Source organism: Cyprinodon tularosa, unplaced genomic scaffold (assembly GCF_016077235.1).
Source record: "Cyprinodon tularosa strain WSP-4 unplaced genomic scaffold, ASM1607723v1 ctg95, whole genome shotgun sequence".
NCBI lineage: Eukaryota > Metazoa > Chordata > Actinopteri > Cyprinodontiformes > Cyprinodontidae > Cyprinodon > Cyprinodon tularosa.
This window is the reverse complement of record NW_024039729.1, coordinates 419,118-443,808: the sequence shown is the minus strand read 5'-3', so window position 1 is coordinate 443,808 and position 24,691 is coordinate 419,118. Positions and strand designations below refer to the sequence as shown.

Below are 24,691 nucleotides of genomic sequence, written 5' to 3'. Positions count from 1 at the left end.
CTTAAGTGGTGATGGACTACTTCAGTAAATGTGTTTACCGGTTTACACTGTGTGCTTTTATTATCTAACGAAAAAAAATTCTTTCTTAGGGTTGGGCATTAAAGTAATTAGACGGTGAAGTCATTCAGGTAAAGTTTTTTCATTACTAACGTCACTAAATCAATGAAGATCATAGATCAAACTTTGGCTTTGGCTAACGTAGAGCTAAAATAGTTTGCATACTGTCAAGTAAATGTGGTCATAAAGCCCATTAAAATAAGGTAAATTTAAACAATTCTTTTTAAAACATTTGAACAAACTGCTTTTGGTTTTTACTTGCACCTTCATTTCCTACTGTGATTTAGTTGTAGTTTCCTTTCCATAGTGATTTGCTTGTATGGAAAAACCTCTCAGCCTTATCAGGACGAAAATACCTTTGAAGCAGGAACGTGCAGAGGGGGAGGTGACCCCTGCCCCCCTGCAAAGTACCCTTTTCTTCCTATTTTAGTTTATTAAATGTATCAATAAAGTTATATTCTTTATCTTTTAATGTGTTTCATAAGAGAAATGACATGTTAACTTTGATGAGGGCAATAATTGCCCTCTGCAATGAGACGGAGAAGAAGGGTGGAGCCAAAAATAAGTCCCTTTTGGTCCAGATTTCAGTTTAGTTTGTCAATAAAATAGTACATGGGAGAAATGTAATCTTAATACCTAAGCACACTTGTCAAACGACACCAGCTATTTTGTTTCTGCCTCTTCCCTGTTGGAGCTGTTTGAGCAGCAATGGGCAGGGAGGAGAAAGGGGAGGGCTCTATGCTCTCCCTGAAGGCAGAGTTGAACTGATGTGCAAAGATGCCGCCACTGATAAACTGATAAGGAGTAAACAACACTTGCTGCAATGTTTGCAGATGTCGGACCAAAGGCAGCTCCATCTGTGCCAACTTGCTCACTGCGCAATTATGCTTTGCCACAGTAAAAAAGGTAGTTCTCTAAGATGTGCAAGGAGAGTAACTGAGCGCTTGATCAACCCCGCTCTAATGACCCCCAATGTGCGCCATGTTTTTCTTTAAAAGGTTTGCCACATCAGTAAAGCTTTGTCCCTAAAGTGAAACATGAGAGCTTGATCACTACAATAGTCAGAGGAGCAAGAACTGAATAAATGAGAAGACCGAGCAGAAGGGTTGGACTAAGATTTCATGGGGTTCTTTGAAAACATGTCGTAAGTACTTTTTATTTTAATCCTTTTGCTTTAAATATCAACGTATTTTTTATATATATATATATATATATATATATATTGTATGCAGAATTATTAGTGAATATTTCGACCGATTTTGTCCTACTCCAAGCTGTATAGGCTTGGAAGCCAACTACCAATTAAGTAAATCAGTTGGTGTGCATCTCTGCATGAGAAGGGGTGTGGCCTAATGATATCAACACCCTATATAATGTGTGCTTAATTATTAGGCAACTTCCTTTCCTTTGGCAAAATGGGTCAGAAAAGAGATTTAACAGACTCTGAAAAGTCAGAATTGTCAGATGTCTTTCAGAGGGGTGCAGCAGTTTGGAAATTGCGTAGCTTTTGAAGGGGATCATCGTACAATCAAGCGGTTCATGGCAAATAGCCAACAGGGGCGCAAGAAGTGTGTTGAAAAAAGAAGACGCAAAATAACTCCCCATGAATTGAGAAGGATAAAGCGTGAAGCTGCCAGGAAGCCATTAGCCACCAGTTGTGCCATATTTCAGAGCTGCAACATGCCTGGAGTGCCGAGAAGCAAAAGGCCACCTTTGAACAAGAGACACAAGACAAAACGTAAAGATTGGGCCAAGAAATATCTGAAGGCTGATTTCTCCAAGGTGTTTAGGTCTGATGAAATGAGAGTGAGTCTTGATGGGCCAGATGGATGGGCACCAGGCTGGATCAGTAAAGGGCAGCAAGTTCCTTATTGACTCAGACACCAGCAATGTGGAGATGGGGTACTGGTATGGGCTGATATCATCAAAGATGACCATGTGGGACATTTTTGGGTTGCAATTGATGATGGAGTCAAGATCAACCCCAGACCTACTGCCAGTTTCTGGAAGACACCTTCAAACAGTGGTACAGAAAAAGTCGCCTTCATTCAAGAAAAACATGATATTCATGCAGGCAGGGGGGGATTTACCATTAGGCAATACTAGGCAGTTGCCTAGGGCCCCAAGTTCTGGGGGCCCCATAAAACTCTGTTTCCATGTATGGTTAATACAACTAATCCTTATTTGTGCACATTAATTGTGTTTTTGATAAAAATCCTTTGGCTAAAATGCCATCAGAACGCTGATAAATATAGAGGAAAAAGGGACAAAACCTAGAACAAATAATGGATGTCTATTCTATTAACATTTCTCTATCTGTAGAATGGGTCTGTTCTATGGGTTTTCTTCTCAGGGGGCCCCCTGCCTGTCTTTGCCTAGGGCCCCAAATTTCCTAAATCCGCCCCTGCATGCAGGACAATGCTCCGTCACACGCATCAAAATACACCACAGCATGGCTGGCCAGAGAAGTCTAAAAGGAGAAAAATAATGACATGGCCCCCTTGTTCACCTGATCTGAACCCCATCGAGAACCTGTGGTCCTTCATGAAATGTGAGATCTACAGGGAGGGAAAATAGTCCACCTCTCTGAACAGTGTCTGGGACGCTGTGGTGGCTGCTGCATGCAATGTGGATCGCAAACAGATCAAGACACTGACAGAATCTATGGATGGAAGGCTTTTGAGCGTCATGGTGAAGAAAGGTGGCTATATTGGTCGCTGATTTGTTTGTTTTTTAGTTTTTGAATGTTGCAAATGTTTATTTCTGAATTTTGAGTTGTTATTAGTTTACCTGGTAAAAATAAACAAGTGAGATGGGTATATATTTGTTTTTTTTATTAAATTGCCTAATAATTCTGCACAGTAATCTTAACCTGCACACAGACATCCTCATAAAATGGCCAAATCTAAAAAAAACAAACATACATTAACTTCCAAAAATATGAAAAGGAATAGTACACCCAAAACATGATTAGCCTTCATTTTCTACTCACCCCCATGCTGAACAACACTCTGGAGTACTTTTTTGATATCTCAAATGCATCTGGAGATCTGGGAGGCTTCTTACTGTCTGCTGACATTCAAATAATGGAGGTCCATAGCGCCCGAGGCAGAAAGGTCCATAAAATTCCTTTAAGGAGTCTTTGGGGTTGATTGAGGACACAACTGTGGCCCAATAATAAAAGTAATCCTCAAAAATACAACTTGCCAAATAATGCTGCACACAGTGTATATATATAAATATATATATATATATATACACTGTGTGCAGCATTATTTGGCAAGTTGTATTTTTGAGGATTATTTATATTATTGGGCCACAGTTGTATAAAAGCCACAGTTATATAAAAGTCAAGAATTCTGACTTTTTTCTCATATTAAAATGAAATAAAATATCTTCAGTGGCTCTAATCTTCTTCCGTAAGAAGAAATAGAGGAGGATGTTTTTTTGTTTTGTTTTTTTTTTAATCTGAACCAAACACTGGGGATATTTTTTTCTGTACGGCTATATGATGATGTGTCACTTTATCTTATCTGTGAACTAGTTTGTAATTTGACTAAAATGTGTTGTATTTATTCTATCGTTAAACACCAGGTGCATAGATTACTACACAAAAGTGTATGTTTAAAGCCTTTAGTCCATGCAATTTGGCTGCTTTGTCACAGCTAAGCCCGAAGCTTATGTCCTAAAACAAATATGAATGGAGAGAAAAAATTCCGGATGCGTTTAACCTAACCCACCCATTTTCCTTATTTGCATATAGGCAAATTACACATACCGAGAATGCTCTTTATTCCCTGTTCTTTCGTCTTTTTGTTTTAAGACAGTGATATTTTCTTTAATGTATAAGGATAATAGTCCAAGGAGGTAAATATTGATTTAATTGATGAATTTCCTTACAACAATTAGTGAATACAAGGGTTAAAAAGCCAAACCTGCTCTCTATCTGGTATGACCGGAAGTAGTTTTTTTTTTTTTTAAATAAGGAAGATATCACACATCAGTTAGATGTAAGTTCCTGAAACGACGTGGAGTCTATCTTAACTTTTGGGTTTCTTATGATCTTTTTTCGTTGAAGCCGAACCGACAAAGCCACCTTCTTTTTTTCCCGTTAGCTGCGCAGCTGCGACGGGACTGCTGAATAACTAAAGAGCGAAGTTGACGCTAGCAGAGTCGCTCAAATAACGGACTAGCCTGTTAGCTTTTCCCAGCTGCTCCAACTCGAAGCAGAAGTCAACCATTAACCGGACATCGTTATCGAAATGAGTTTCATTCCATCTGGAGTTTATTCAGTTAACGGTTCGGGTTGCTCGCTCCTCTCTCCGTGACGCTAGGTGAGAACTGAGCTTGTTTTTTGTTGTCTTACTTTAGTATGGCTAACTGTTATTGCTGGTAGATAAAACGCTGCGCCTTTTTTCAGAATTTCCGGAGCCGAAACGGTAATGATAGCTTCGAGATAGTAATCCAACTGTTATGTTTCATTTACTACTGCTGCTGAGTAAACCACACCTTCAAAAAAAAAAAAAAAAATCTATCCCTTTTTCCCTCCCTGGTTTAGGTTGGGCTGCTGCCACTGTGAATTAACAGCCGAACATCTGGTCCAGCATGAAGGCCATGGGCTCCAGATTCTCCTTTTACGCTGGTTTCGTGGTGGGGACTCTAACATTGTACGTGATCATGCGGCAGATGTGGTTTGAGAGGAGCCTGCAGGTCAACAGCTATGGGCAACTTAGTGACCGGCAGCAACAGTTGGACCAAGACATGGGGGTATGGAAGAAGGAGAGGTCGGCTCTGTTTAACCTGGATCACCCTCATCATTCAGGTATATGTTGCATCCAGTTGCCTAAACAACAACCTAATATTTCCCATTATCCTCACTTAGTAATTGGCATTATCCCGAATTATTCTATCCTAAAAATAAAGAGCAGTTTATTTAATGTCAGTATAAGGAAGCATTCACTTGAATTGATTATCTTTATCACAATAATTAAATTAATCCATCTATTTTTTTCTCAAATTTGTTGCTGATAGGTATAGAAATCCCTTTTTTTTTACGTGTTTTGTATAACTATCTTGAATATTACGTGCATTACTAATGATTTTGTTAAACTGATGGATCTTGTGCTTAAGTATCGGAGGTAGATTAAAGTAGAGGTGCAGAACTAGCAGTGGAAAGTGGAAGTGGAGCTGCACCATAAAAGTCCTTAAATAGTATGTTTGGTTTTGTTATTTGCTGAAAAGGTGTGCGTGAGTTTGTTCAGTAGTTTCAAGGTCCATAGAGAACACCATGGTTTAATAGTAGGCTAGCATTTCCATAAACAATTTAAAATAATATTTAAAATGCAATCTGACGTAAAAATCACATACATTTGTGTATTTTTGTTTTAAATTTGTTTAATAGACAAAATTACACCATTAATGTTTCCTTTGACTAATTAAATTGTAAAAGATTATCTTAAAGGTGGGTTCCCAAATCTACAGTTATAACTTTGTCATTTTGGTTTTTTGTTTTTTTTATCAGTAAATGTAAATAAAATAGTTTAATTATATGTTTGTCCCTATTTAGAATTAGAAGGTGGGTTAGAAGGGAAGCATTTTGTCCCTTCTTTAAATTTTCTTAATATGGATGACTTATCAAAGTATTTACATAACCCTACAGCAGATTTTTTTGCTTTTGGGACCATAACTAAAGACCTTATAGTGGGTTATTTTTTCGTCCTCGTAGTACTAGTCAACACAATCTTCTCAGGATATGGTCAGGAGTTTGACATCATGTGCAACGCATGAAAAAGTAATACAATGATTACAAAAAGCAGGGAGGTTCTGAAACTGGTAATACCTGATGTCTTACTCTGGTACCATTCTCAAGAGTGTCCTGTTGAAATATCTGGCAAATTGATCTGAGCATCTGATGGCATGGAAATTTACAGATGAGAGCTATGTTCGCTACAAACAAAATTCCTTGATGAGGTTGAAATGTGTTTGGTTTAAAAGGAACAAAACAAACAAAAAACCCATCCAAATACAGTTTGTAATGGCACAAAATAAAATCATTGGATCATGATATACATTTTTTTTATGTAGGCTTTTTTAAGAATATAAATTCACTGATGTGCTGTGTTTTGTAATTTCCCTAAAACAATCAAGGGAGTGTCTTGGCTGTTTGGGCACTGAATAAAACAAAAACAAAAAACAAGTCTAAAGTTCATTTCTTGATATGTTAAATGAACCAAAGAACCATTTTTCAGTTTTCGCTCAGTTCCATGTCTGCGCGCATGCTCGGATCCGTCTCTGCTCACGCTCGACCTGCTCTCTCCGCGCTCAACACCAGCTTTGCGCTCGGCCGTCTCTCCGCTCGCTCGACTCTGTCTCTGCGCTCGCTCGACTCTGTCTCTGCGCTCCCGAATTCATAAATGTATGTAAATAAACCACACCATCAGCCAATCACGCCCAGCTTTTTTCATCCAATCAAAGTATTCATTCCAAATACTACACCTGGTTAAATGGGAGAAAAAAAAAACACAATCAGGGAATGAAACAATTCTTTTAGTTATGCGGTCAACACTCAATTTGATGGACAGCAGATAGTACTGTAAAATATCTTGAATTATCTCAAATAAATGTCAGTAAAACAGGTATTTGATCATCACCTCATCCACCTTTTTTTCTGCTATTGAGATGGATTTGATTTAGCTGTTAAACAGAAATTAGGAGGATATTTCAGATTGAAGTATGGTTCAACAATATTTAGATAAAAATATTTTAGATATGGGTAAATTTTTAGGGATGCTTCAAAATATTCCAATATTAGGAATGGTGTTTCTTTTTAGTTACAGAATTTTATTTTAAATCAGGTAAAATAATCAGTGTTGGAATTCAGCCTCCAAAGGAGAAATGTTTGTGATCATATTGGCCTTAGAATGGATTGAAGAAATTGTTCCATTAAGAAGTTTAATTTGCTCTGATTCTAGTTCAGCGTTATAGTCATTTAAACGCAATGATTCAGTCAGCGGACAGTAGGATATATTTGCTTCAGTCCCGATCCAGTTGTCTGCCAACCGCCATATTTACATACATTTATGAATTTGCGAGTGCAGAGACGGAGTCAAGTGAGAGGAGAGACAGCCGAGCGCACAGCTGGTGTTGAGCGTGGAGAGAGCAGGTCGAGCGCGAGCAGAGACGGATACGAGCATGCGCAGACATGGAACTGAGTGCGACGACAGTGTGTTGAGAAGAGTTTTTCAGAGTTGAGCGTGCGTGTGTGTTGTCTCACTGCGTGCTCGGATTGGTTCCTGCATGCTCAAACCGAAGGCACAAATATCCGTCCACACAATACCTGCTCGACACTCTGGAGCCATTGCATTGCACTCATTGCACTGATTTTGTGCAGTATTTTTTATGTAAGGCCTTTCAGAATTTATAACGCAGGGACATTATTTTTCAGTGAATGAGGTTTTCATAGGCCTAGGTGGAGTACAACTTTTCTACTTCTGCTATTTGCTGTTGTTTCTCAAATAAAAAGCATAAAGATATTACAGCTTTCATTGATTCATTTCAAATTTGAAACATTGTCTAGCCTGTAAGGTAAAAAAAATAAAAATGAGAAATGAACCAATTAATCTAATCAAATTGTATTGTGGTGTATTCTTGAGTATCGAAAATAATCGAATCGTTGTACACATTCATGTAAGCATTACTTCTAAATTGCAGGACATTTTTTAAAATTCCAGTAATTAAACTCAACGTGTAGGAGTAAAATAAATGTTTTGGTATAAAGTTTGTCTGTTAAAACAGCCATCACCTATCTCTGGGAAAAAAAGTTTTGCTTGAGGTGACAAGCCCAGCCCTATTGATGCCTCAAGGCAGGAACAAACAGATGGCGTTTATGTTTGGACAAGATTCCTTCATATACACTATATTGCCAAAAGTATTTGCTCACCCATCCAAATTATTGGAATCAGGTGTTCCAATCACTTCCATGGCCACAGGTGTATAAATTCAAGCACCTAGGCATGCAGACTGTTTTTACAAACATTTGTGAAAGAATGGGTCGCTCTCAGGAGCTCAGTGAATTCCAGCGTGGAACTGTGATAGGATGCCACCTGTGCAACAAATCCAGTCGTGAAATTTCCTAGCTCCTAAATATTCCACAGTCAACTGTCAGCTGTATTATAAGAAAATGGAAGTGTTTGGGAACGACAGCAACTCAGCCACGAAGTGGTAGGCCACGTAAACTGACGGAGCGGGGTCAGCGGATGCTGAAGCGCATAGTGCGAAGAGGTCGCCAACTTTCTGCAGAGTCAATCACTACAGACCTCCAAACTTCATGTGGCCTTCAGATTAGCTCAAGAACAGTGCGCAGAGAGCTTCATGGAATGGGTTTCCATGGTCGAGCAGCTGCATCCAAGCCATACATCACTAAGTGCAATGCAAAGCGTCGGATGCGGTGGTGTAAAGCACGCCGCCACTGGACTCTAGAGCAGTGGAGACGCGTTCTCTGGAGTGACGAATCGCGCTTCTCCATCTGGCAATCTGATGGACGGGTCTGGGTTTGGCGGTTGCCAGGAGAACGGTACTTGTCTGACTGCATTGTGCCAAGTGTAAAGTTTGGTGGAGGGGGGATTATGGTGTGGGGTTGTTTTTCAGGAGCTGGGCTTGGCCCCTTAGTTCCAGTGAAAGGAACTCTGAATGCTTCAGCATACCAAGACATTTTGGACAATTCCATGCTCCCAACTTTGTGGGAACAGTTTGGAGCTGGCCCCTTCCTCTTCCAACATGACTGTGCACCAGTGCACAAAGCAAGGTCCATAAAGACATGGATGACAGAGTCTGGTGTGGATGAACTTGACTGGCCTGCACAGAGTCCTGACCTCAACCCGATAGAACACCTTTGGGATGAATTAGAGCGGAGACTGAGAGCCAGGCCTTCTCGTCCAACATCAGTGTGCGACCTCACAAATGCGCTTCTGGAAGAATGGTCAAAAATTCCCATAAACACACTCCTAAACCTTGTGGACAGCCTTCCCAGAAGAGTTGAAGCTGTTCTAGCTGCAAAGGGTGGACCGACGTCATATTGAACCCTATGGATTAGGAACGGGATGTCACTTAAGCTCATATGTGAGTCAAGGCAGGTGAGCAAATACTTTTGGCAATATAGTGTAGCTAAAGAGACTTTCTGAAATGCATCCTTTTATTACAGTCCACAATACAGGGGTATTAATACATTGCTTGACACTACAATGTTTAATAATAATTGTAATTAGCTTCTGAATATACCATTTTTTTATATTTAAATGTTCACAATTGTGTTCAAGAGCGGCATCGTACCAGAGAGCTGAAACATTTTTATCACATTTTATATATGTTTCAATTACGCATGATATAAGCCAGCAGTTAATATATTTTTCAGCAAACAATCTTTTAAAAAATTAAAAGGCAAGGGCTTCATTTTCAGTTTCAGGTTTTGCTTATTAAAAACCTGAAAATAATGGAATGTAAATCACCTAAACACACCCATGCTTGTTCTGTCTTTTAAGTCATGCCTGAGTTGTTATGAGTTTATGATCATTATAGAGGGAGTGTATGGATAAATGCTAAACACCTTTTTGGTGGTGGCTTAAGTAAAACAAGGACTTAAGAGCTGAAAAAACATAAACATGCATGTATTTGTTTTTCAGTGACTTAATTTTAAGCATATAATCAGGACCTGGTGTGTTGATCCATGAGCTTTGTTCGTTTTACACATACAGAGAGCTGCAAGATTATCCCTTATGTGGATATGGATCATTCTGATGTACAGTGGGTACAGTATTCAGACCACTTTTTCACTCTTTGTTTCATTGCAGCCATTTGCTAAAATCAAAGAGTTAATTTTATTTTTCATTAATGTACACTCAGCACCCCATCTTGACAGAAAACAAAACAAACAAATGCTCATAAGTATTCAGACCCTTTGCTGTGACTCATATTTAACTCACATGTTGTCCATTTCTTCTGATCCTCCTTGAGATGGTTCTGCTCATTCATTGGAGTCCAGCTGTGTTTAATTAAACTGGTTGGACTTGATTAGGAAAGGCACACACCTGTCTATATATGACATTACAGCTCACAGTGTATGTCACATTAGCATTCTTTGGTCACTAGGACTAAATATAGTAAGTCTTCAGTTGCTGTAGTGCTGGGATTGTAACCTGCATTATTACACATAATTCATTTGCTGACTTTTATACTTTTTGTTTCTGTTCTGTGGCTTTGCTATACTAGTCATTTGTAACCTTTGTTATCACTATTTGTAGAAGTTGGTTTTGATCTGAGCCACCGCCCTGAGCAGAGATCTTTCCTAACAGTGTTGTTTATGACAGCCATTTGCATTTTAGCTATACTATATGTGATAGTTTAAGTTGACTAAAGCTTGAAAAGGTTTTATTCTAATTTTAGTCAGTTTTATGTTGCAAATAAAGGTACGGTAAACCTTTACAAGTTCTAATAACAACCAGATTCCTTACCAGACTGACAGCTCTAGCCTAGATACAACTACAATTTGCCCCTTTGTTACCACTGCTCAGGGGTCAAAGTAGATTGACCCATGAGTAGATTTGACTCTGGTCAAAATACAATATTTTGTGTATTTTGAGTTGTAGTTTAACACACATCTCTGCAGCTTCTCTACTGTTACCCACTCTTTACTCCATCCAGACAGTGTCTTGCCCACGACCAAAATCTAATAAATTAGCAAAGATTCCCAAAGGAGTAAATCATGATAATCCAATTAAAATCAAAATAACTCCAATTGGGGAAAAAGTTAAAACAATTAAATGCGGTCTGTTTAACATAAGATCGCTTTCCTCTAAAAGTCTACTAGTTAATGACTTGATTTGTGATAATCACATTGACTTGTTTTGCCTTACAGAAACCTGGCTGCAGCAAGAGGATTATGTGAGCATAAATGAGGCAACTCCTTCAAGCTATTTAAATTTTCACATCCCCAGAAGTTCTGGGCGAGGAGGAGGAGTAGCAACAATCTTCCAGTCTGACTTACGGATTACTCCCAAAACAATTAATACCTACAACTCTTTTGAACATTTAACCCTTAATTTCCCTGATCCAAATTTCAAGGCAAGAAAACCTCTTCTTTTTGTAACTTTGTATCGTCCACCAGGTCCTTACTCTGAATTTTTAGATGAGTTTTCAGAGTTCCTTTCTGATTTGGTATTAAATACTGACAGGGTCATCATAGTGGGAGATTTTAACATCCATGCTGACATTGAAGGCGATAGCTTAAGAGCAGCCTTTAATGCTATCTTAGACACTATTGGCTTTGTTCAAAATGTGAATAGTCCCACGCATTCTCATCTTCATACTTTGGATCTTGTGCTGACATACGGCATAGAATGTGAAGAAATAACAGTATTTCCTCACAACCCTGTCCTCTCTGACCACTTTCCAATAACCTTCAGGATTACTTTAACAGAGTTCTCCTCCCCCAAAAGAAGGTTCAATTTTAGTAGATCTTTATCAGATAGTGCAGTTATAAATTTTAAAGAATCTGCTTCACTTTCTCTCTCCTCTGTGTCACTGAGCAGTGCTGCAGAGTGCAAAAGCTTAGCTTATTCCCCTTCACAGGTTGATGATTTTGTTGATGGGGTTGCTAGTTCTCTGCGTATTGCCTTAGACAACGCAGCTCCTTTGAAAATGAAAACCGTTAAAAATAGAAAGCTTGCTCCTTGGTTTAATGCAGAGCTGCGTACTTTGAAGCAAAATGCTAGGAAACTGGAGAGAAAATATCGCTCCACAGGCCTGCGAGAGTCCTTCCTAGTCTGGAAAAATGGTTTACTGCTGTATAAGAGGACTCTTTGTAAAGCAAGAGCAGCATACTTCTCCTCATTAATAGAGGAGAATAAGAATAATCCTAGATTTCTTTTTAATACAGTTGCCAAACTCACCCAGAGCCATAGCTCTGTTGAACCGTCCATTCCACCTGCTCTTAGCAGCAATGATTTTATGGGATTCTTTATAAATAAGATTGATCTTATTAAAAATAAGATCATAAGCACTCCTCTATCCGCGATTTGTACCTGAGGTAGTCATGGAATCTGAACCGGGTTTAGACTACTTTGATCCAGTTGAACTCTCTGAATTAGCAAAATTATTGTCTTCATCTAAGCCTTCAACTTGTATGTTAGATCCAGTTCCAACCAGGTTATTTAAGGAGGTATTCCCTTTGATCTCCTCCTCCATTTTAGATGTGATTAATCTATCTCTGTTACAGGGATATGTACCTAAAGCTTTTAAGGTTGCTGTAATTAAACCTCTGCTTAAGAAACCGTCTCTTGACCCAGATGACTTGGTCAATTATAGACCTATATCCAATCTTCCTTTCTTATCCAAAATTCTTGAGAAAGTAGTTGCCAAACAAGTTTGCGATCACTTCCACCATAATGAACTTTTTGAAGAGTTTCAGTCTGGCTTTAGAGCTCATCATAGCACTGAAACAGCTCTGGTGAAAGTCACTAATGATATTCTCATGGCCTCAGATAATGGACTTGTATCTGTGCTCGTCCTGTTGGATCTTAGTGCTGCATTTGATACAGTTGACCATAATATTCTTTTAGAAAGACTTGAATATTTTGTTGGAATTAAAGGAACAGCACTAGACTGGTTTAAATCTTATCTATTTGATCGAATTCAGTTTGTTCATGTTAATGATAGATCTTCAACACGCTCAAAGGTTACCTGTGGAGTACCACAGGGATCAGTGCTAGGACCAATTCTCTTTACTTTATACATGCTCCCAATTGGTAGAATTATTAGACAGCATGGGATTAATTTCCACTGTTACGCTGATGATACCCAGCTATATCTGTCTATAAATCCAGATGAAGCTAACCCATTACATAGATTACAGGCATGTCTTGAAGACATAAAAACCTGGATGACTCTTAACTTTCTGCTCCTGAATGCAGACAAAACAGAAGTTATAGTCTTTGGACCAGAGTCTCTGAAAAAGAAACTGATTTGCCAGTCACTTCATTTGGATGGGATTAAACTGATTTCAGATAATAAAGTAAAAAATCTTGGTGTTATTTTTGATCAGGACCTGTCATTTAAATCCCATATCAAAGAGGTTTCTAGAATTTCCTTCTTTCATCTGAGGAACATTACAAAAATTAGAAATATCCTGTCCAGGGGTGATGCTGAGAAACTAGTCCATGCATTTGTTACTTCAAGGCTGGACTATTGTAATTCTTTACTATCAGGAAGTCCACAAACTGTAGTTAAAAGCCTTCAGCTGATCCAAAATGCTGCAGCCAGAGTTCTAATGAAAATAAAAAAGAGAGATCATATCTCTCCTATCCTGGCTTCTCTTCATTGGCTTCCTGTTAAATCAAGAATAGAATTTAAAATCCTCCTTCTCACATATAAAGCCTTAAATGGCCAAGCTCCATCTTATATCAGAGATCTGATTGTTCCTTATGTTCCTAACAGAGCACTTCGCTCTCAATCTGCAGGTTTACTAGTGGTTCCTAGAATTTCTAAAAGTAGAATGGGAGGCAGATCTTTTAGTTATCAGGCTCCTCTGCTGTGGAACCAACTACCAGTTTTAGTCCGTGAGGCAGACACCCTGTCTACTTTTAAGGCTAGGCTTAAAACTTTCCTTTTTGATAAAGCTTATAGTTAGGGTGGCTCAGGTTATCCTGAGCTATCTCTATAGTTATGCTGCTATAGGCTTAGACTTTTGGAGGACATAGGGACCCCCATTTCATCATTCTGCTTCATTCTCTCTCTGTTCTCCTATTCTGCAGAATCTGTTAGTTCAATCTCTAACCTTCTGCTCTCTCTGCTTTTCCTCAGAGTAGCTTTGCCTCGTCTGTTCCTGTTTGGCTGTGACGTCATCCTGGAAAGAAACATCAGCTGTGCTGCTTCTATCAACACCCTTGTTTATAGATGTTGGAGATCGGCCTGTTTTCCAGTGTGGTCCTGTTTCTCTGACCGTGACTGAGTGGATGTGCTCTCTTCGTCCTCTGGCATGGGAGCTGCCTTGGAGCTCGTCTGCCTGGCTGCGTGTTTCCTGGACGGGGCCGCCTTTTACAGCTGCTTTTTGTATCTCTGCTTCTGTCTCCTTGAACCCCAGTCGGCCTCGGCAGATGGCCGCTCACACTGAGCCTGGTTCTGCTGGAGGTTTCTTCCTGTTAAAAGGGAGTTTTTCCTCTCCACTGTCGCTACAAGCATGCTTAGTGTGGGGGATTGTATTTGAGTCAATGAGTCAATGCAATCAACTGGTTTTCCTTAGATAGAAAACTTTGTATCAATTTGACTGTATGATCTGGTTGAACTGTAAAGTGCCTTGAGATGACATGTGTTGTGAATTTGGCGCTATATAAATAAACTGAATTGAATTGAATATTATCACAAATTGCAATATCACTATATATTGCGATATCTCAAATTGAATGTATAGATTATAAAGCAATGGCTGAATATGTTCATCAGACTATATTGATCACTTAGTTATTTTGGTATCTATATTGTTTAGGGTCAGAGTCAGTACAGTGAACCCTCGTTTAACGCAGGGGTTACGTTCCAAAAAGAACCTGCAATAGGCGAAATCCATGAAGTAGAAACCTTTATTATTTTACAGTTATTATACAATGAAATACTCCATAAAACATTGAAATCAAGGACCAAAAACTTCTTACAGGCCCAAGCATTTGTTTAACAAATAAAGGTACTGTATAAAGGTTTGTTGTTGTTGTTTTTGTCGTTTTGTCCCTACATTTTTTGAGGTAAAATGTGTAGTTTTAAAAAAAATCGATACTGTAACTGAAAGATCCATTTTATATCAGGCAGCCACAAATCCCTATATATCGCCAAATCAATTTTTTTCCCCACACCCCTACTGGTTTGACAGGTGACTGAGCATGATTGTCTATTTATGCAGGAAAATGAAATGGATTTTTACAGATGTTTTGTCAGTTGTTGGCGAAAGATGAAGAATACAAATGCAAACCACATTTTTCAGATTTTGGTTTATAAAAACCTGGATGGTTTGAATGAAAATTCTATAAAAAGCATTTGAGTTTGAGGTTCTACAGTGGCAAAATATATATGAGCGTAATGTGTATGTTTTTTTGTTGTTTTTTTTGTCTTTTTTGTTTTTACTTTTCTAAAATATGTACAAAATGTAAATGCTTTCTGTCTCCTTCAAAGGTGAGGACAGCCGTATGGCTGATGAGCTCTACAAAAAGGTGCGTATCCTTTGCTGGGTGATGACCGGCCCCAACAACCTGGAGAAGAAGGCTCGCCATGTCAAGTACACATGGAGTCGCCATTGCAATATAGTTGTTTTCATGAGTTCCGTAGATGACCCAGACTTCCCCACAGTGGGACTTGGCACAAAAGAAGGCCGCGATCAGCTGTACTGGAAAACGATCAGAGCCTTCCATTACGCCTACGAGCGTCACGCCAATGAGGCAGACTGGTTCCTAAAGGCGGATGATGATACCTATGTGATAGTAGATAATCTGCGATGGGTCCTTGCGAACCACACACCAGATGAGCCAATTTACTTCGGGCGAAGATTTAAACCTTACACCAAGCAGGGGTACATGAGTGGCGGTGCTGGATACGTACTGAGCAGAGAAGCCCTGCGGAGATTTGTGGAAGGTTTTAAAAACAAAGTGTGTACTCACACTTCTTCTGTTGAGGACCTGGCGATGGGACAGTGTATGGAGAAGGTTGGGGTTCTGGCAGGAGACTCCAGAGACACTTCACAGAGGGAGACGTTTCACCCCTTCGTCCCTGAACAACACCTCACTGCCAAATTCCCCAAAAGCTTCTGGTACTGGAGCTACTGCTACTACCCCATCTCAGAGGCAAGTTCAGCTGCTTAAGTGCAAAATCTCTTAATTCCAGAGTTGTTGAGGTGTTATGAAGCATAGTTAAGAGCTAAAAGGATAAGGTTATGTTGACTGAGGTACTTAGATGGTGCAGTATTTACATTTGATAGTGGTTGTTACACTCCTGTCTTGAAGAAACTTTTTTTTTCTTTATTTGGGACTACCTTTGAAAGCCTTAGATTATTTTCCCTCTACTTTAGTTCATGAATATAATTTGTGACTTCCTATGTAGATGCATGTATTATACCTTCTTTTTTGATGATGACATATAGCCAAATTCTTTTCATTTCAATTTTTTTTTGTTTTTCAGGGTCCAAACTGCTGCTCCGATGTGTCTGTTTCTTTCCATTATGTAGACGCTGCCGGCATGTATTTGTTGGAGTACTACGCCTACCACATGCGTGCCTTTGGATACAGATACCGTTATCAGCCACCCACCCCAAAGACTTACAGAATTGACCTTTCAAATTCAGAGGATTCTGCCGAGAGACTAAAAGAGAAGGCTTCTGGGGGGAAGGAGCCAGGGAACACAGAGGATGGATCTAGAGTTCATCAACGGCAGGATGTGGATGGTAAAGACCCTGCTGCCGCTGTAGTTTGATAATCACACAGACTTACAGGTTGAGAGAAAATGTGTTGGTTTTTTTGGGTGTTCACCCATTCATTGTGATAATCTGGGCTAGTAGAAGTAATTTGATCCACCTTGATCTTTGGTTTCTTCCACTAACAAGTGCATTCCCTGAGGACTGTGGAGCTTTAGGACTGACTTTAAGTCAGCTGCGACTTCAAGACTGTTTTTCGGGCAGAGATATTCTTTTATTAATTTAATCATTTTATTTTTTAAGTGGTTTTAAAATTGTGTTTTTTGAAATGTGTCTGTCCTTCATGTCTGACCTCATTCCTTGTGGTGGTTTAACACCTGCTCAGAAAGGCCTGGTCTTGTAATCTAGGTTGGATGACTTCTTTGTAAATTCAAAGTAACTGAAGTCATGTTTGCATTTGGCTTGTTAGTTTTTCACATGAGCTACCTCTCAACTGGATGCTGGCTGTGTTTCAAGGCCTTTTTCCACTGAATGCAAAGAGTAAACCTTTCTCCTGAGTGGGACTCAATTTTGATGAAAGAAATCTTGTTTGCCTAGAAAAAGCAGTGGTGGTTTTACTGAAATTTTTTTTTTTTCAAAGCTGCTAAATCCCACCCATTGTTCTGTTCTCACCATTTTAAGTCCTTTTGAGGAGATGCCTCTCTGAAATGACTTTACTTTATGCCAGCCTCCAGTATTTTTTCTTCAGCTGGTCTTCGGAATTTATCAGGACGTTTTCATTTGTTTCTGTCCACATTAATTGATATCTGGTACTTTGTTTTTTGGGCTGTGATGTTCAAAATCTTTGTTTTGACAAACAGGGTTTTTAAAACTTATGCCAGTGATGACTTTGCACTTGGCAAAGCAAAATGTGTTAAACTGCAGTTAAGTTATGATGCCGTCCTTTTTCTAAGCCCAATCTGGTAGTAAAATTAGTTTGATGATCTGTTGTGTTTGTGTAAAGTAAAAAAAAAAAGATTTCCAAACCACTAGCTTCAATATTCCAGCTATTGGAAGAAGACCATAAAAGGCTGAAATTATAATCTACAAAATGGCCTTTTATTACACGCAACAAAAGCAGAATTTACTGTTATTTTTTGTCAAAAGGTTCTGTTCCAGAGCATATTTCTGTAGTACACTATTCCCACACTTTTCCACAGGCCAGTTAATATGGGGCGTAATGACTATTAATGTAAATTTAATCCAACCAAAGATTCCTACAGCTGAAGGTTGACTATTCTCTCTATTTATAGAAGTAAGCCTTTTTGTTAGTTTAATTGACCTGTTGAACAGGTTTAATCAAAAAAATTTCCATCAGGTTTTTATCAAAGCAGAGAAACTAGATTGACAAGGAAGTGGTGTATCAATTTATCATCTGTAACAAAGAAAGAACAGTCTACACCCACTAAAGCATTAGTCTTGAAACTGCCACTAGACGCAAACATGCATTTGTAAACACGTGTTTACATATCAAGTTTCCCACATCCTTCTCCCCGAACTGACGCATAAAGAATGTGCCTTGCAAACCGAGAATGTATGAGCCATGAGCTACACACCTAAATTTGCACTGTGATGTTACAATGGGATAAAGAGGGTGGAGATGTTTTTTTTTTTTTAATTCATCCTTGCAATGGGTTTTATTTTTTCTTCTTTATCCTTACGTTTTAAGGGGCTTGCAAGCTGTTTTTAGCAGTTTCTTGATAACTAATCATTTGAAATAAATGACAGTGTTAAAGACCAAGCGGGAAAAAAACAAACAAAAAAAACAGCAATGTTTGAATTTTTTTTTTTTTTTTTATTTAAGCCACTTTTAAAATGTATTGAATGGAAACCTTGTAAACTAGGTGTTACAACTGTTTATTGGTGCGCAAAACCAGATTCGATCCGCTGTTTCTGTTTTTAATTGGAGAAGTTTATAATTTTATAGTATTGTAACAGTTTCTTTAAAAAAAATTGAGTTATATATCGGCTCTTGTTTGTTAATTGTTTTGTTATCGGAGGAGTGGGACTCTTCTGTTCTTAGACAATCTGGTCAACATTAAGGTTTTTCTCAAAGTGAAAATGTACATTGCTGTGTTGATTGATGTTTAAAATGTGTTTTTGTTAGTAATGCCATTTAAATGTGCAACTTTTCTTTGGCAGTGTGAGCACAGAATACGCGTGATTTGGTTGTGAAAAGGTACTTTAATCACTATGAATAAATTCATATTTTACTGTACTGTTGATTTTATACATTTATTTTCCATAAGACATTACAGATGTCGTTTAGGCATGTTTTCCAATGTTGTTCAATACAAGAAGTTAAACAGGGTCTTCCTCCCTCTTTGGTTGCGAACACTGGGATTCTTCATCAAATAGAGCTGGGTTAAACACGGATGTTTGACGGTCTTATCAGAGAAGGTTGGCTCCTATGGAAAGGCAAATATGGTTTAAAGCCCAAGAAGCAGGAGATCAAATCTGTTTATTTTCAGGGAAGATTTAAGACTTTTTTTTTTTTCCTTACCTCCGCTTTCCGCAGTCTGAATTTAATCCAATTCTTCAATGCCTGTGTGGATGGACAGCCCACTCCTGTCGCACACAACAACAAATGAAGTCAGCAATTAATTAGAAAATAAGCATTAATTATTCAGTATCACAACATGTGGAGTCTCTTATAAATGTGTAACTAAAACATTGAAAGTTTTCAAAATTAGTCAATTTTTGGTTTTTGAAGGTAAAGAAAAGGGGAAAAACAGGTTTTCCCTTTTTGAAGGTAAAAGAGGAAAAACAGCTTTTCAATTAATTCTGACAGCTTCACCCCGGGAAAGTCAACTAAATCGATCCGTTTTTATGGATCCAGATTTTTTTTAGAGATCATTACTAAACAAATGTTGCTATGAAAACCAATATACAGAGAAACTGGTCAGAGAGATACGATGGCTTGCAAAGGTGTTTATTTTACTTTAGCTTTTCCAATTTTTGTATCATTACAACCGAAAGAAAAAAAAGTCGTACAAAATTGAGAAATGGAAACGGGTTTATGCATGAATTGTATATTTTATTTCTGCAAATATAAACCTGGAAAGGATGGGTGAAAGTATTTAGCCCCATGAACCAATGTTTTGTAGAACCTCCTTTTGCTGAAATGAAAGCTGCAAGTTTTTAGGGTTATGTCGCTACCAGCTTTGTACATCTAGAGATTGAAATTTCTGCCCATTCTTCTGCGCAAAACAACTTAATCTCAGCCAGATTATATGAAGAGTGTTTGTGATCAGTGCTTTTCCGATCTTGCCACAGATTCTCAAATTTGGTGAAAGTCAACTTTGACTTGAATGGTGGACTTTGACTGCTCCATTCTAACCTCCAACTATGTTTTGTTTTAAACTGCTTCATTTTAGTCCTGAGGCCTGAATCCCAAATCAGGATTACTTGGGTTAGCGAGACAACTTCAGTTTTAACCCCGATTTTCTGCTACCACAAAGCTGGATTCATTCTTAGCAAGGCTACTCACCATCGTAACAAACGCTGAACGACATATCTGCTCCAAGGCAGGTTAGCTTTCACGATTGATCTGAATCCTAGAAAACGCTCCACTCAGCAGCTAATCAGTTTGCGGAACAATGACATGTCCTTTCACTGAAGACCCATTGTGATTCAGATTGAAAAGAACTAAACACATCATAATAGAAGAGCTCACATATCATATATAGCAATTTTCTGACACAACTCAGAAATCGGGATATTTCACTTAGATGAACCATTAATATAATGTAATCATGGCATAATCTTCCAGCTTTATGATAGCCCAAACATTATTGAACTAAAAAGTCAAGCTAAATAGAAGAATTTATGTTTTTCTCTTTTATTTTTATTTGCTCATAAGTTCTCTTCACTTCAGAGGGGAATGTGATTAAAGTGCAGTACAGAGATAGGGATGAAGACTGTTTTAAATGCACATTTACACATGAGCATGCCTCCAGCTTGTTTGACTTTTCTTTGAGACTGTTTTTTTTTTCTCCCCTTTTTATTTCTGTTGGATACATTTTTGTTCCCCACAGGGGAAATCCGGCACTCATGATTGTGATTGGTCTGTTACCTTGAACCTGCCCCTTTACACGTGTGCATTCACAGATTAATGATCAGCTCAGGCTGGCAAGAATTAGCGAGTTAATAACCAGCTTTGTGGTGCCTCTAATCCTGATTACTATTCTTTTGAATTGGATTAACTGGATTTGCAGGGAGTAAACCTGCTAGGTTCAGCTCGCTTCATTGTACAGGACCTTGGCTTTATGTCTAGTGTCGTGGTCCTGGAACGTAAACCTCTGCCTTAGTCTTTAAAGATCACCATGTTTTTGTGTCCATCCATCATCCCTGCAGAGAAGCATCCCCATTGCTGCTATCACCATTCTGGACAGTGGGGATGGTGTGTTCAAAGAGGAAGATCTCCACTTTACATTGTTTTGGATAAAAGTTCAGTTTTTGTCTTGACTGATTAAAGCACTTTTTTCCACTTTTGATGTTTGCCCAACATGGCTTCTGGAAATTTGCCATCTCTTATGCTCTTTTTGCAATAGCTTTCTTCTTGACTCTTACATAAAGATCACCTTGTACAGGGCATGACTAACAGTTGTTCAGTGGATAGATTCCTCCACCTGAGCTGTAGATCTCTACAGTTCATCCAGAGTCACCATGGGCATCTTGGCTGCATCTCTGATCACTTCTCTTCTTGTTATGTCTGTACGTAAGGCCCTGTCTTGGCAGGGGTACAGCTGTGCCATCCGCATTTCATTTCCAGATGATGGATTGAACATACTGTACCTCGGTGAGATGTTCAAAGCTTGACATTTTTTCCTGCTAAACCTGTTTTAAAGTTCAGTCTTGTGTGTTGCTTGGACTTCATAATGCTGTTTGCTCACCAATATTTTCTTAGCCTGTGTTTGTTTGGGGATTTCATTACCCACAGATAGACTTTAGTTATTAACAAGCGTCAAGCAACTTCTGAAAGTAATTGGTTGCACTTAGAGAAAAGGGGCTAAATCCTTTTACATACTTACAAATACCTTTGTTTAAAACCACGTATAATTTTCCCTCTTAATTCAGAATGGTATACTACCTTGTGTTAGTCTTTCGATAGGATTCCATAAAATCTGTTGATGTTTGCGGTTTCATTGTGGAAAATTTTTTTTAAACAATCAAGGCAATGGATACTTTTTGCATGTCAGTTTAAAGTATGGTTAAGATCTTTGCATTAAATATGTAGCCTATCACTCTGCAACCCATTGTTAAAGATAGGCTCTGTGTATGCACCTTGATGCTCTATCTCTCTGGTTCTTTTCCCTAAAAAAAAAAAAAAAAAAATCACTCGGGACAAACTCTTTTAAATAACACTTCATAACTTACAAGTATTAAATAACCAGGAGACATGATAACAGATTATGATAGAAATTGTAATCTTACTCAGATCAGAGAAATTGTTTAGAGTTTACAGAAGCAGCTGTTCCCCTCCGTGCTCACCTTTAAGGAATTGGCCCCGATTAACTTTTAAAAAGGCATTTAATACATTTCCAGTCTGCTACATTATCTGATGTTACATCATACATGTTAGCAGATGATTAGACATCCATGTCTCCTACCTTATCAAAATATTACACTTCGTTCACCGCTCTCATTTCTTTTCCAAATCTTTGCCACCAACAGAATGAAGATTATAACTGTATATCCAAACAGAGGAACTTTCTTAATTAGATAAAACATCAGTTCTGACACGTAACAGGCGGACGGTACCAAGATGTAATAAACTTAGACATCTTCAATGATAATTATTCTAACATTCACATGTTTAGACTGTTGGTTGGATTGTAATCGCTCCTATCTCCCACATTTTTTTTTTGTGACTGAAAAAAAATGTGGAAAAAAGACATGATATTGCAATTAGTAAGTTTTTCTAAATCATGCAGTCCAAATCAGGTAAAACACATCTGTTAATTCCAAAAAGCATGGTTATCATCCTACGCTGACTCACTGGATAAGCTGAGCATTCATTAGAGCAGTAGCTCAGAGACTAACTCTAAAGGAGCTGCAGAGATCAACATATCAAATGGGAGAGTCTGTTGACAATGCAACTATTAGTGAGACATTTGTGGAAGCATGCTAAGAAAAATGGTTGAAAGAAAGCCATGTGAGGTGTAACAAGGCATGAGAACAAAGCATTGGAATAAAAAATTTGCTTTTGTTAGATGATAGATGAAACCAGAGTTTAACTATTTTTGGAAAACTGCAGGGTTGCATGGTGGAGCAGTTTGTAGCACTGTTCCCTTGACTTACATTACATTAAGACTTAAATTTGATTTGCATTGATGGTGACTGAGGATGAGCTACTTTGAAAAAGTGCAAAATGTTCATTTTCTGCTTTATGTGATCATCCTAAAATACAATGATGTCTGTGATTTGAATGTGAAAGAATTCTGAACTGGTTGAATAAAATTTTGACCAAAAATGCACACAAACTGCTTTTTATGATACTTTGCAGCTCACCTGTTTTTTGTTGCAGTAGGTCAGCAAGAATGTGATTGCCATAATCTGCACAAGACAAAGAAAATGTCCTTCAGACTTTTTTTTTTTATTCCAACTTAATCAGATTTAAACATTAGATTGCAAGGACACACAACTGTTTTGTCACTTGAGTTTAATGGTTGGTGCAAAAGAATACTTACTGAATGCTGGAGCTGCATGTCTTTTTCCCATTAGACCCACAAAGGTATCGTAATCAGCAGTATAAAACCTCTTCATTAATGTACTTTCAGTTCTCTGGAAGCAGGAAAGTGAAGTAGTTACTAAGTGTTCACTTTTAAAGGAAGCAAATATGTAGTGAAACAACTGGCTTAGAAATAAAAACTCCAATTTACCTTTTTCTGTGGTTTATAGATGTCTCCTATACTTGAGCAGTTCACAGGAAACAGGATAAGGATGCATAAAACAACCAGGGAAGGTAGATTGCAGCAGCTTCGACTGACCTCCATTTCTCTGAAAAAAAAGATGATAAAGTGTTAAAAGTTAATATCTTAAATGTAAATATCTCTCTGCCAGGCTGTCATAAAAACCAGACTTCTGAGAATAAAGTCAGAATTAAGCCAGAGATAGAAAAACTGCTACATCTGAGAACCCTCATCAACAGGAGCTGTCGCTCACCCACCATGTTTTTTTTCACCTTTAGAGGTCCACTTAATTACCTCCGCCAAGGAGGTTACGTTTTTAGTAGAGTTTATGCGTGTTCAGGTACATTTTAACTTGCAAAGTTATTAATGGATGTTAATGAAATGTTCACCAGTGGTACAACACACTCCAGGGAACAATCCCTAAAAATGTGGTGATGATCCAGATCTCCATCAGGATTTTTTTTTAAAGATTCTCTGAATACTCTAATTAAAAAGGTATAAAGATGTATATAAGGTGTAAGTCACAATGTGACAATGTGGGAAATGAGCTACTTGGTGGACGTCTGCCCTCCCAGAGGGCTTTTCCAGTTTAAATTTTCAAAGATTTGCCTGGAGCTTGCAGGCTGGTAAAGCATAAACCAAGCTATAATGCTCTCCATGTGGTACTCAGCAAAGTTCCTGTTAACTTTAGGCTTAAGTTGGTTGCGCTAACATTACTTCATCAGTTTTGTTTATTGCTGTAGTAAATGCAATTGTAGCGAACATCATATTGCTTCTAATTTTGGTCACTTCTGGGTTCAGGAAATCCAGGTCCTAACGCGCTCAAAAGGCAATGTCCGGACTGGGAGATACGTTTGGGAATGCTGACATGTATTATGCACACACACTGAATGCAATCCAAATTCCTTGGTGGTGGTCTATGGCAGCATGCAAAGGAATTGTAATGATCATTAGGTGAAAATAATGAAGCAAACCAGTATATAAACAGAGAGCGGTAAAAAACGTGTGACCTCCCCACACCCTTCACTCACTGTCCTTACCTTGACATTGAAATGGATTTCATCCACAGCGCCACCAGTGTTAGAGCAAGAATATAGATCAGAGAAACAATTTGCATACTAACCAAATACCACCACCTAACCAAACCAATGTATTGAAACTAAATAAAACAGACCCAAACTATTCCCCAAAACAGAACAGAAGTTATGGCAGTTCTGCCATAAATCATTGCTATAGCAGCAAT

At 38.4% G+C, this 24,691-nt stretch overlaps 1 protein-coding gene across 3 annotated transcripts; it reads left to right on the top strand.

The window, feature by feature from the left end:
* The first annotated feature begins 1,084 nt into the window (after window positions 1–1,084).
* On the top strand, window positions 1,085–18,247 carry c1galt1b (core 1 synthase, glycoprotein-N-acetylgalactosamine 3-beta-galactosyltransferase, 1b). 3 transcript variants are annotated; one of them, XM_038275220.1, is made up of 4 exons: window positions 1,085–1,201; window positions 4,616–4,879; window positions 15,265–15,929; window positions 16,264–18,247. In XM_038275220.1, exons 2-4 carry the CDS (start codon window positions 4,663–4,665, stop codon window positions 16,552–16,554), a joined length of 1,173 nt encoding a protein of 390 aa, XP_038131148.1. In that variant the 5' UTR covers window positions 1,085–1,201; window positions 4,616–4,662; the 3' UTR covers window positions 16,555–18,247. The 3 variants fall into 3 exon arrangements, with proteins under 3 accessions (XP_038131148.1, XP_038131146.1, XP_038131147.1); XM_038275218.1 differs by lacking the exon at window positions 1,085–1,201 and adding an exon at window positions 4,027–4,391; XM_038275219.1 differs by lacking the exon at window positions 1,085–1,201 and adding an exon at window positions 4,474–4,496.
* The last annotated feature ends 6,444 nt before the right edge of the window (window positions 18,248–24,691 follow it).

What these genes read in the sequence shown, in the direction of transcription:
- c1galt1b (XM_038275220.1), top strand. Translation starts at nt 4,663, where the DNA reads ATGAAGGCCATGGGCTCCAGATTCTCCTTTTACGCTGGTTTCGTGGTG. An exon ending in GGATCACCCTCATCATTCAG is followed by an intron (nt 4,880 to 15,264) that starts GTATATGTTGCA and finishes TCTCCTTCAAAG; the next exon opens with GTGAGGACAGCCGTATGGCT. An exon ending in GCTACTACCCCATCTCAGAG is followed by an intron (nt 15,930 to 16,263) that starts GCAAGTTCAGCT and finishes TTTGTTTTTCAG; the next exon opens with GGTCCAAACTGCTGCTCCGA.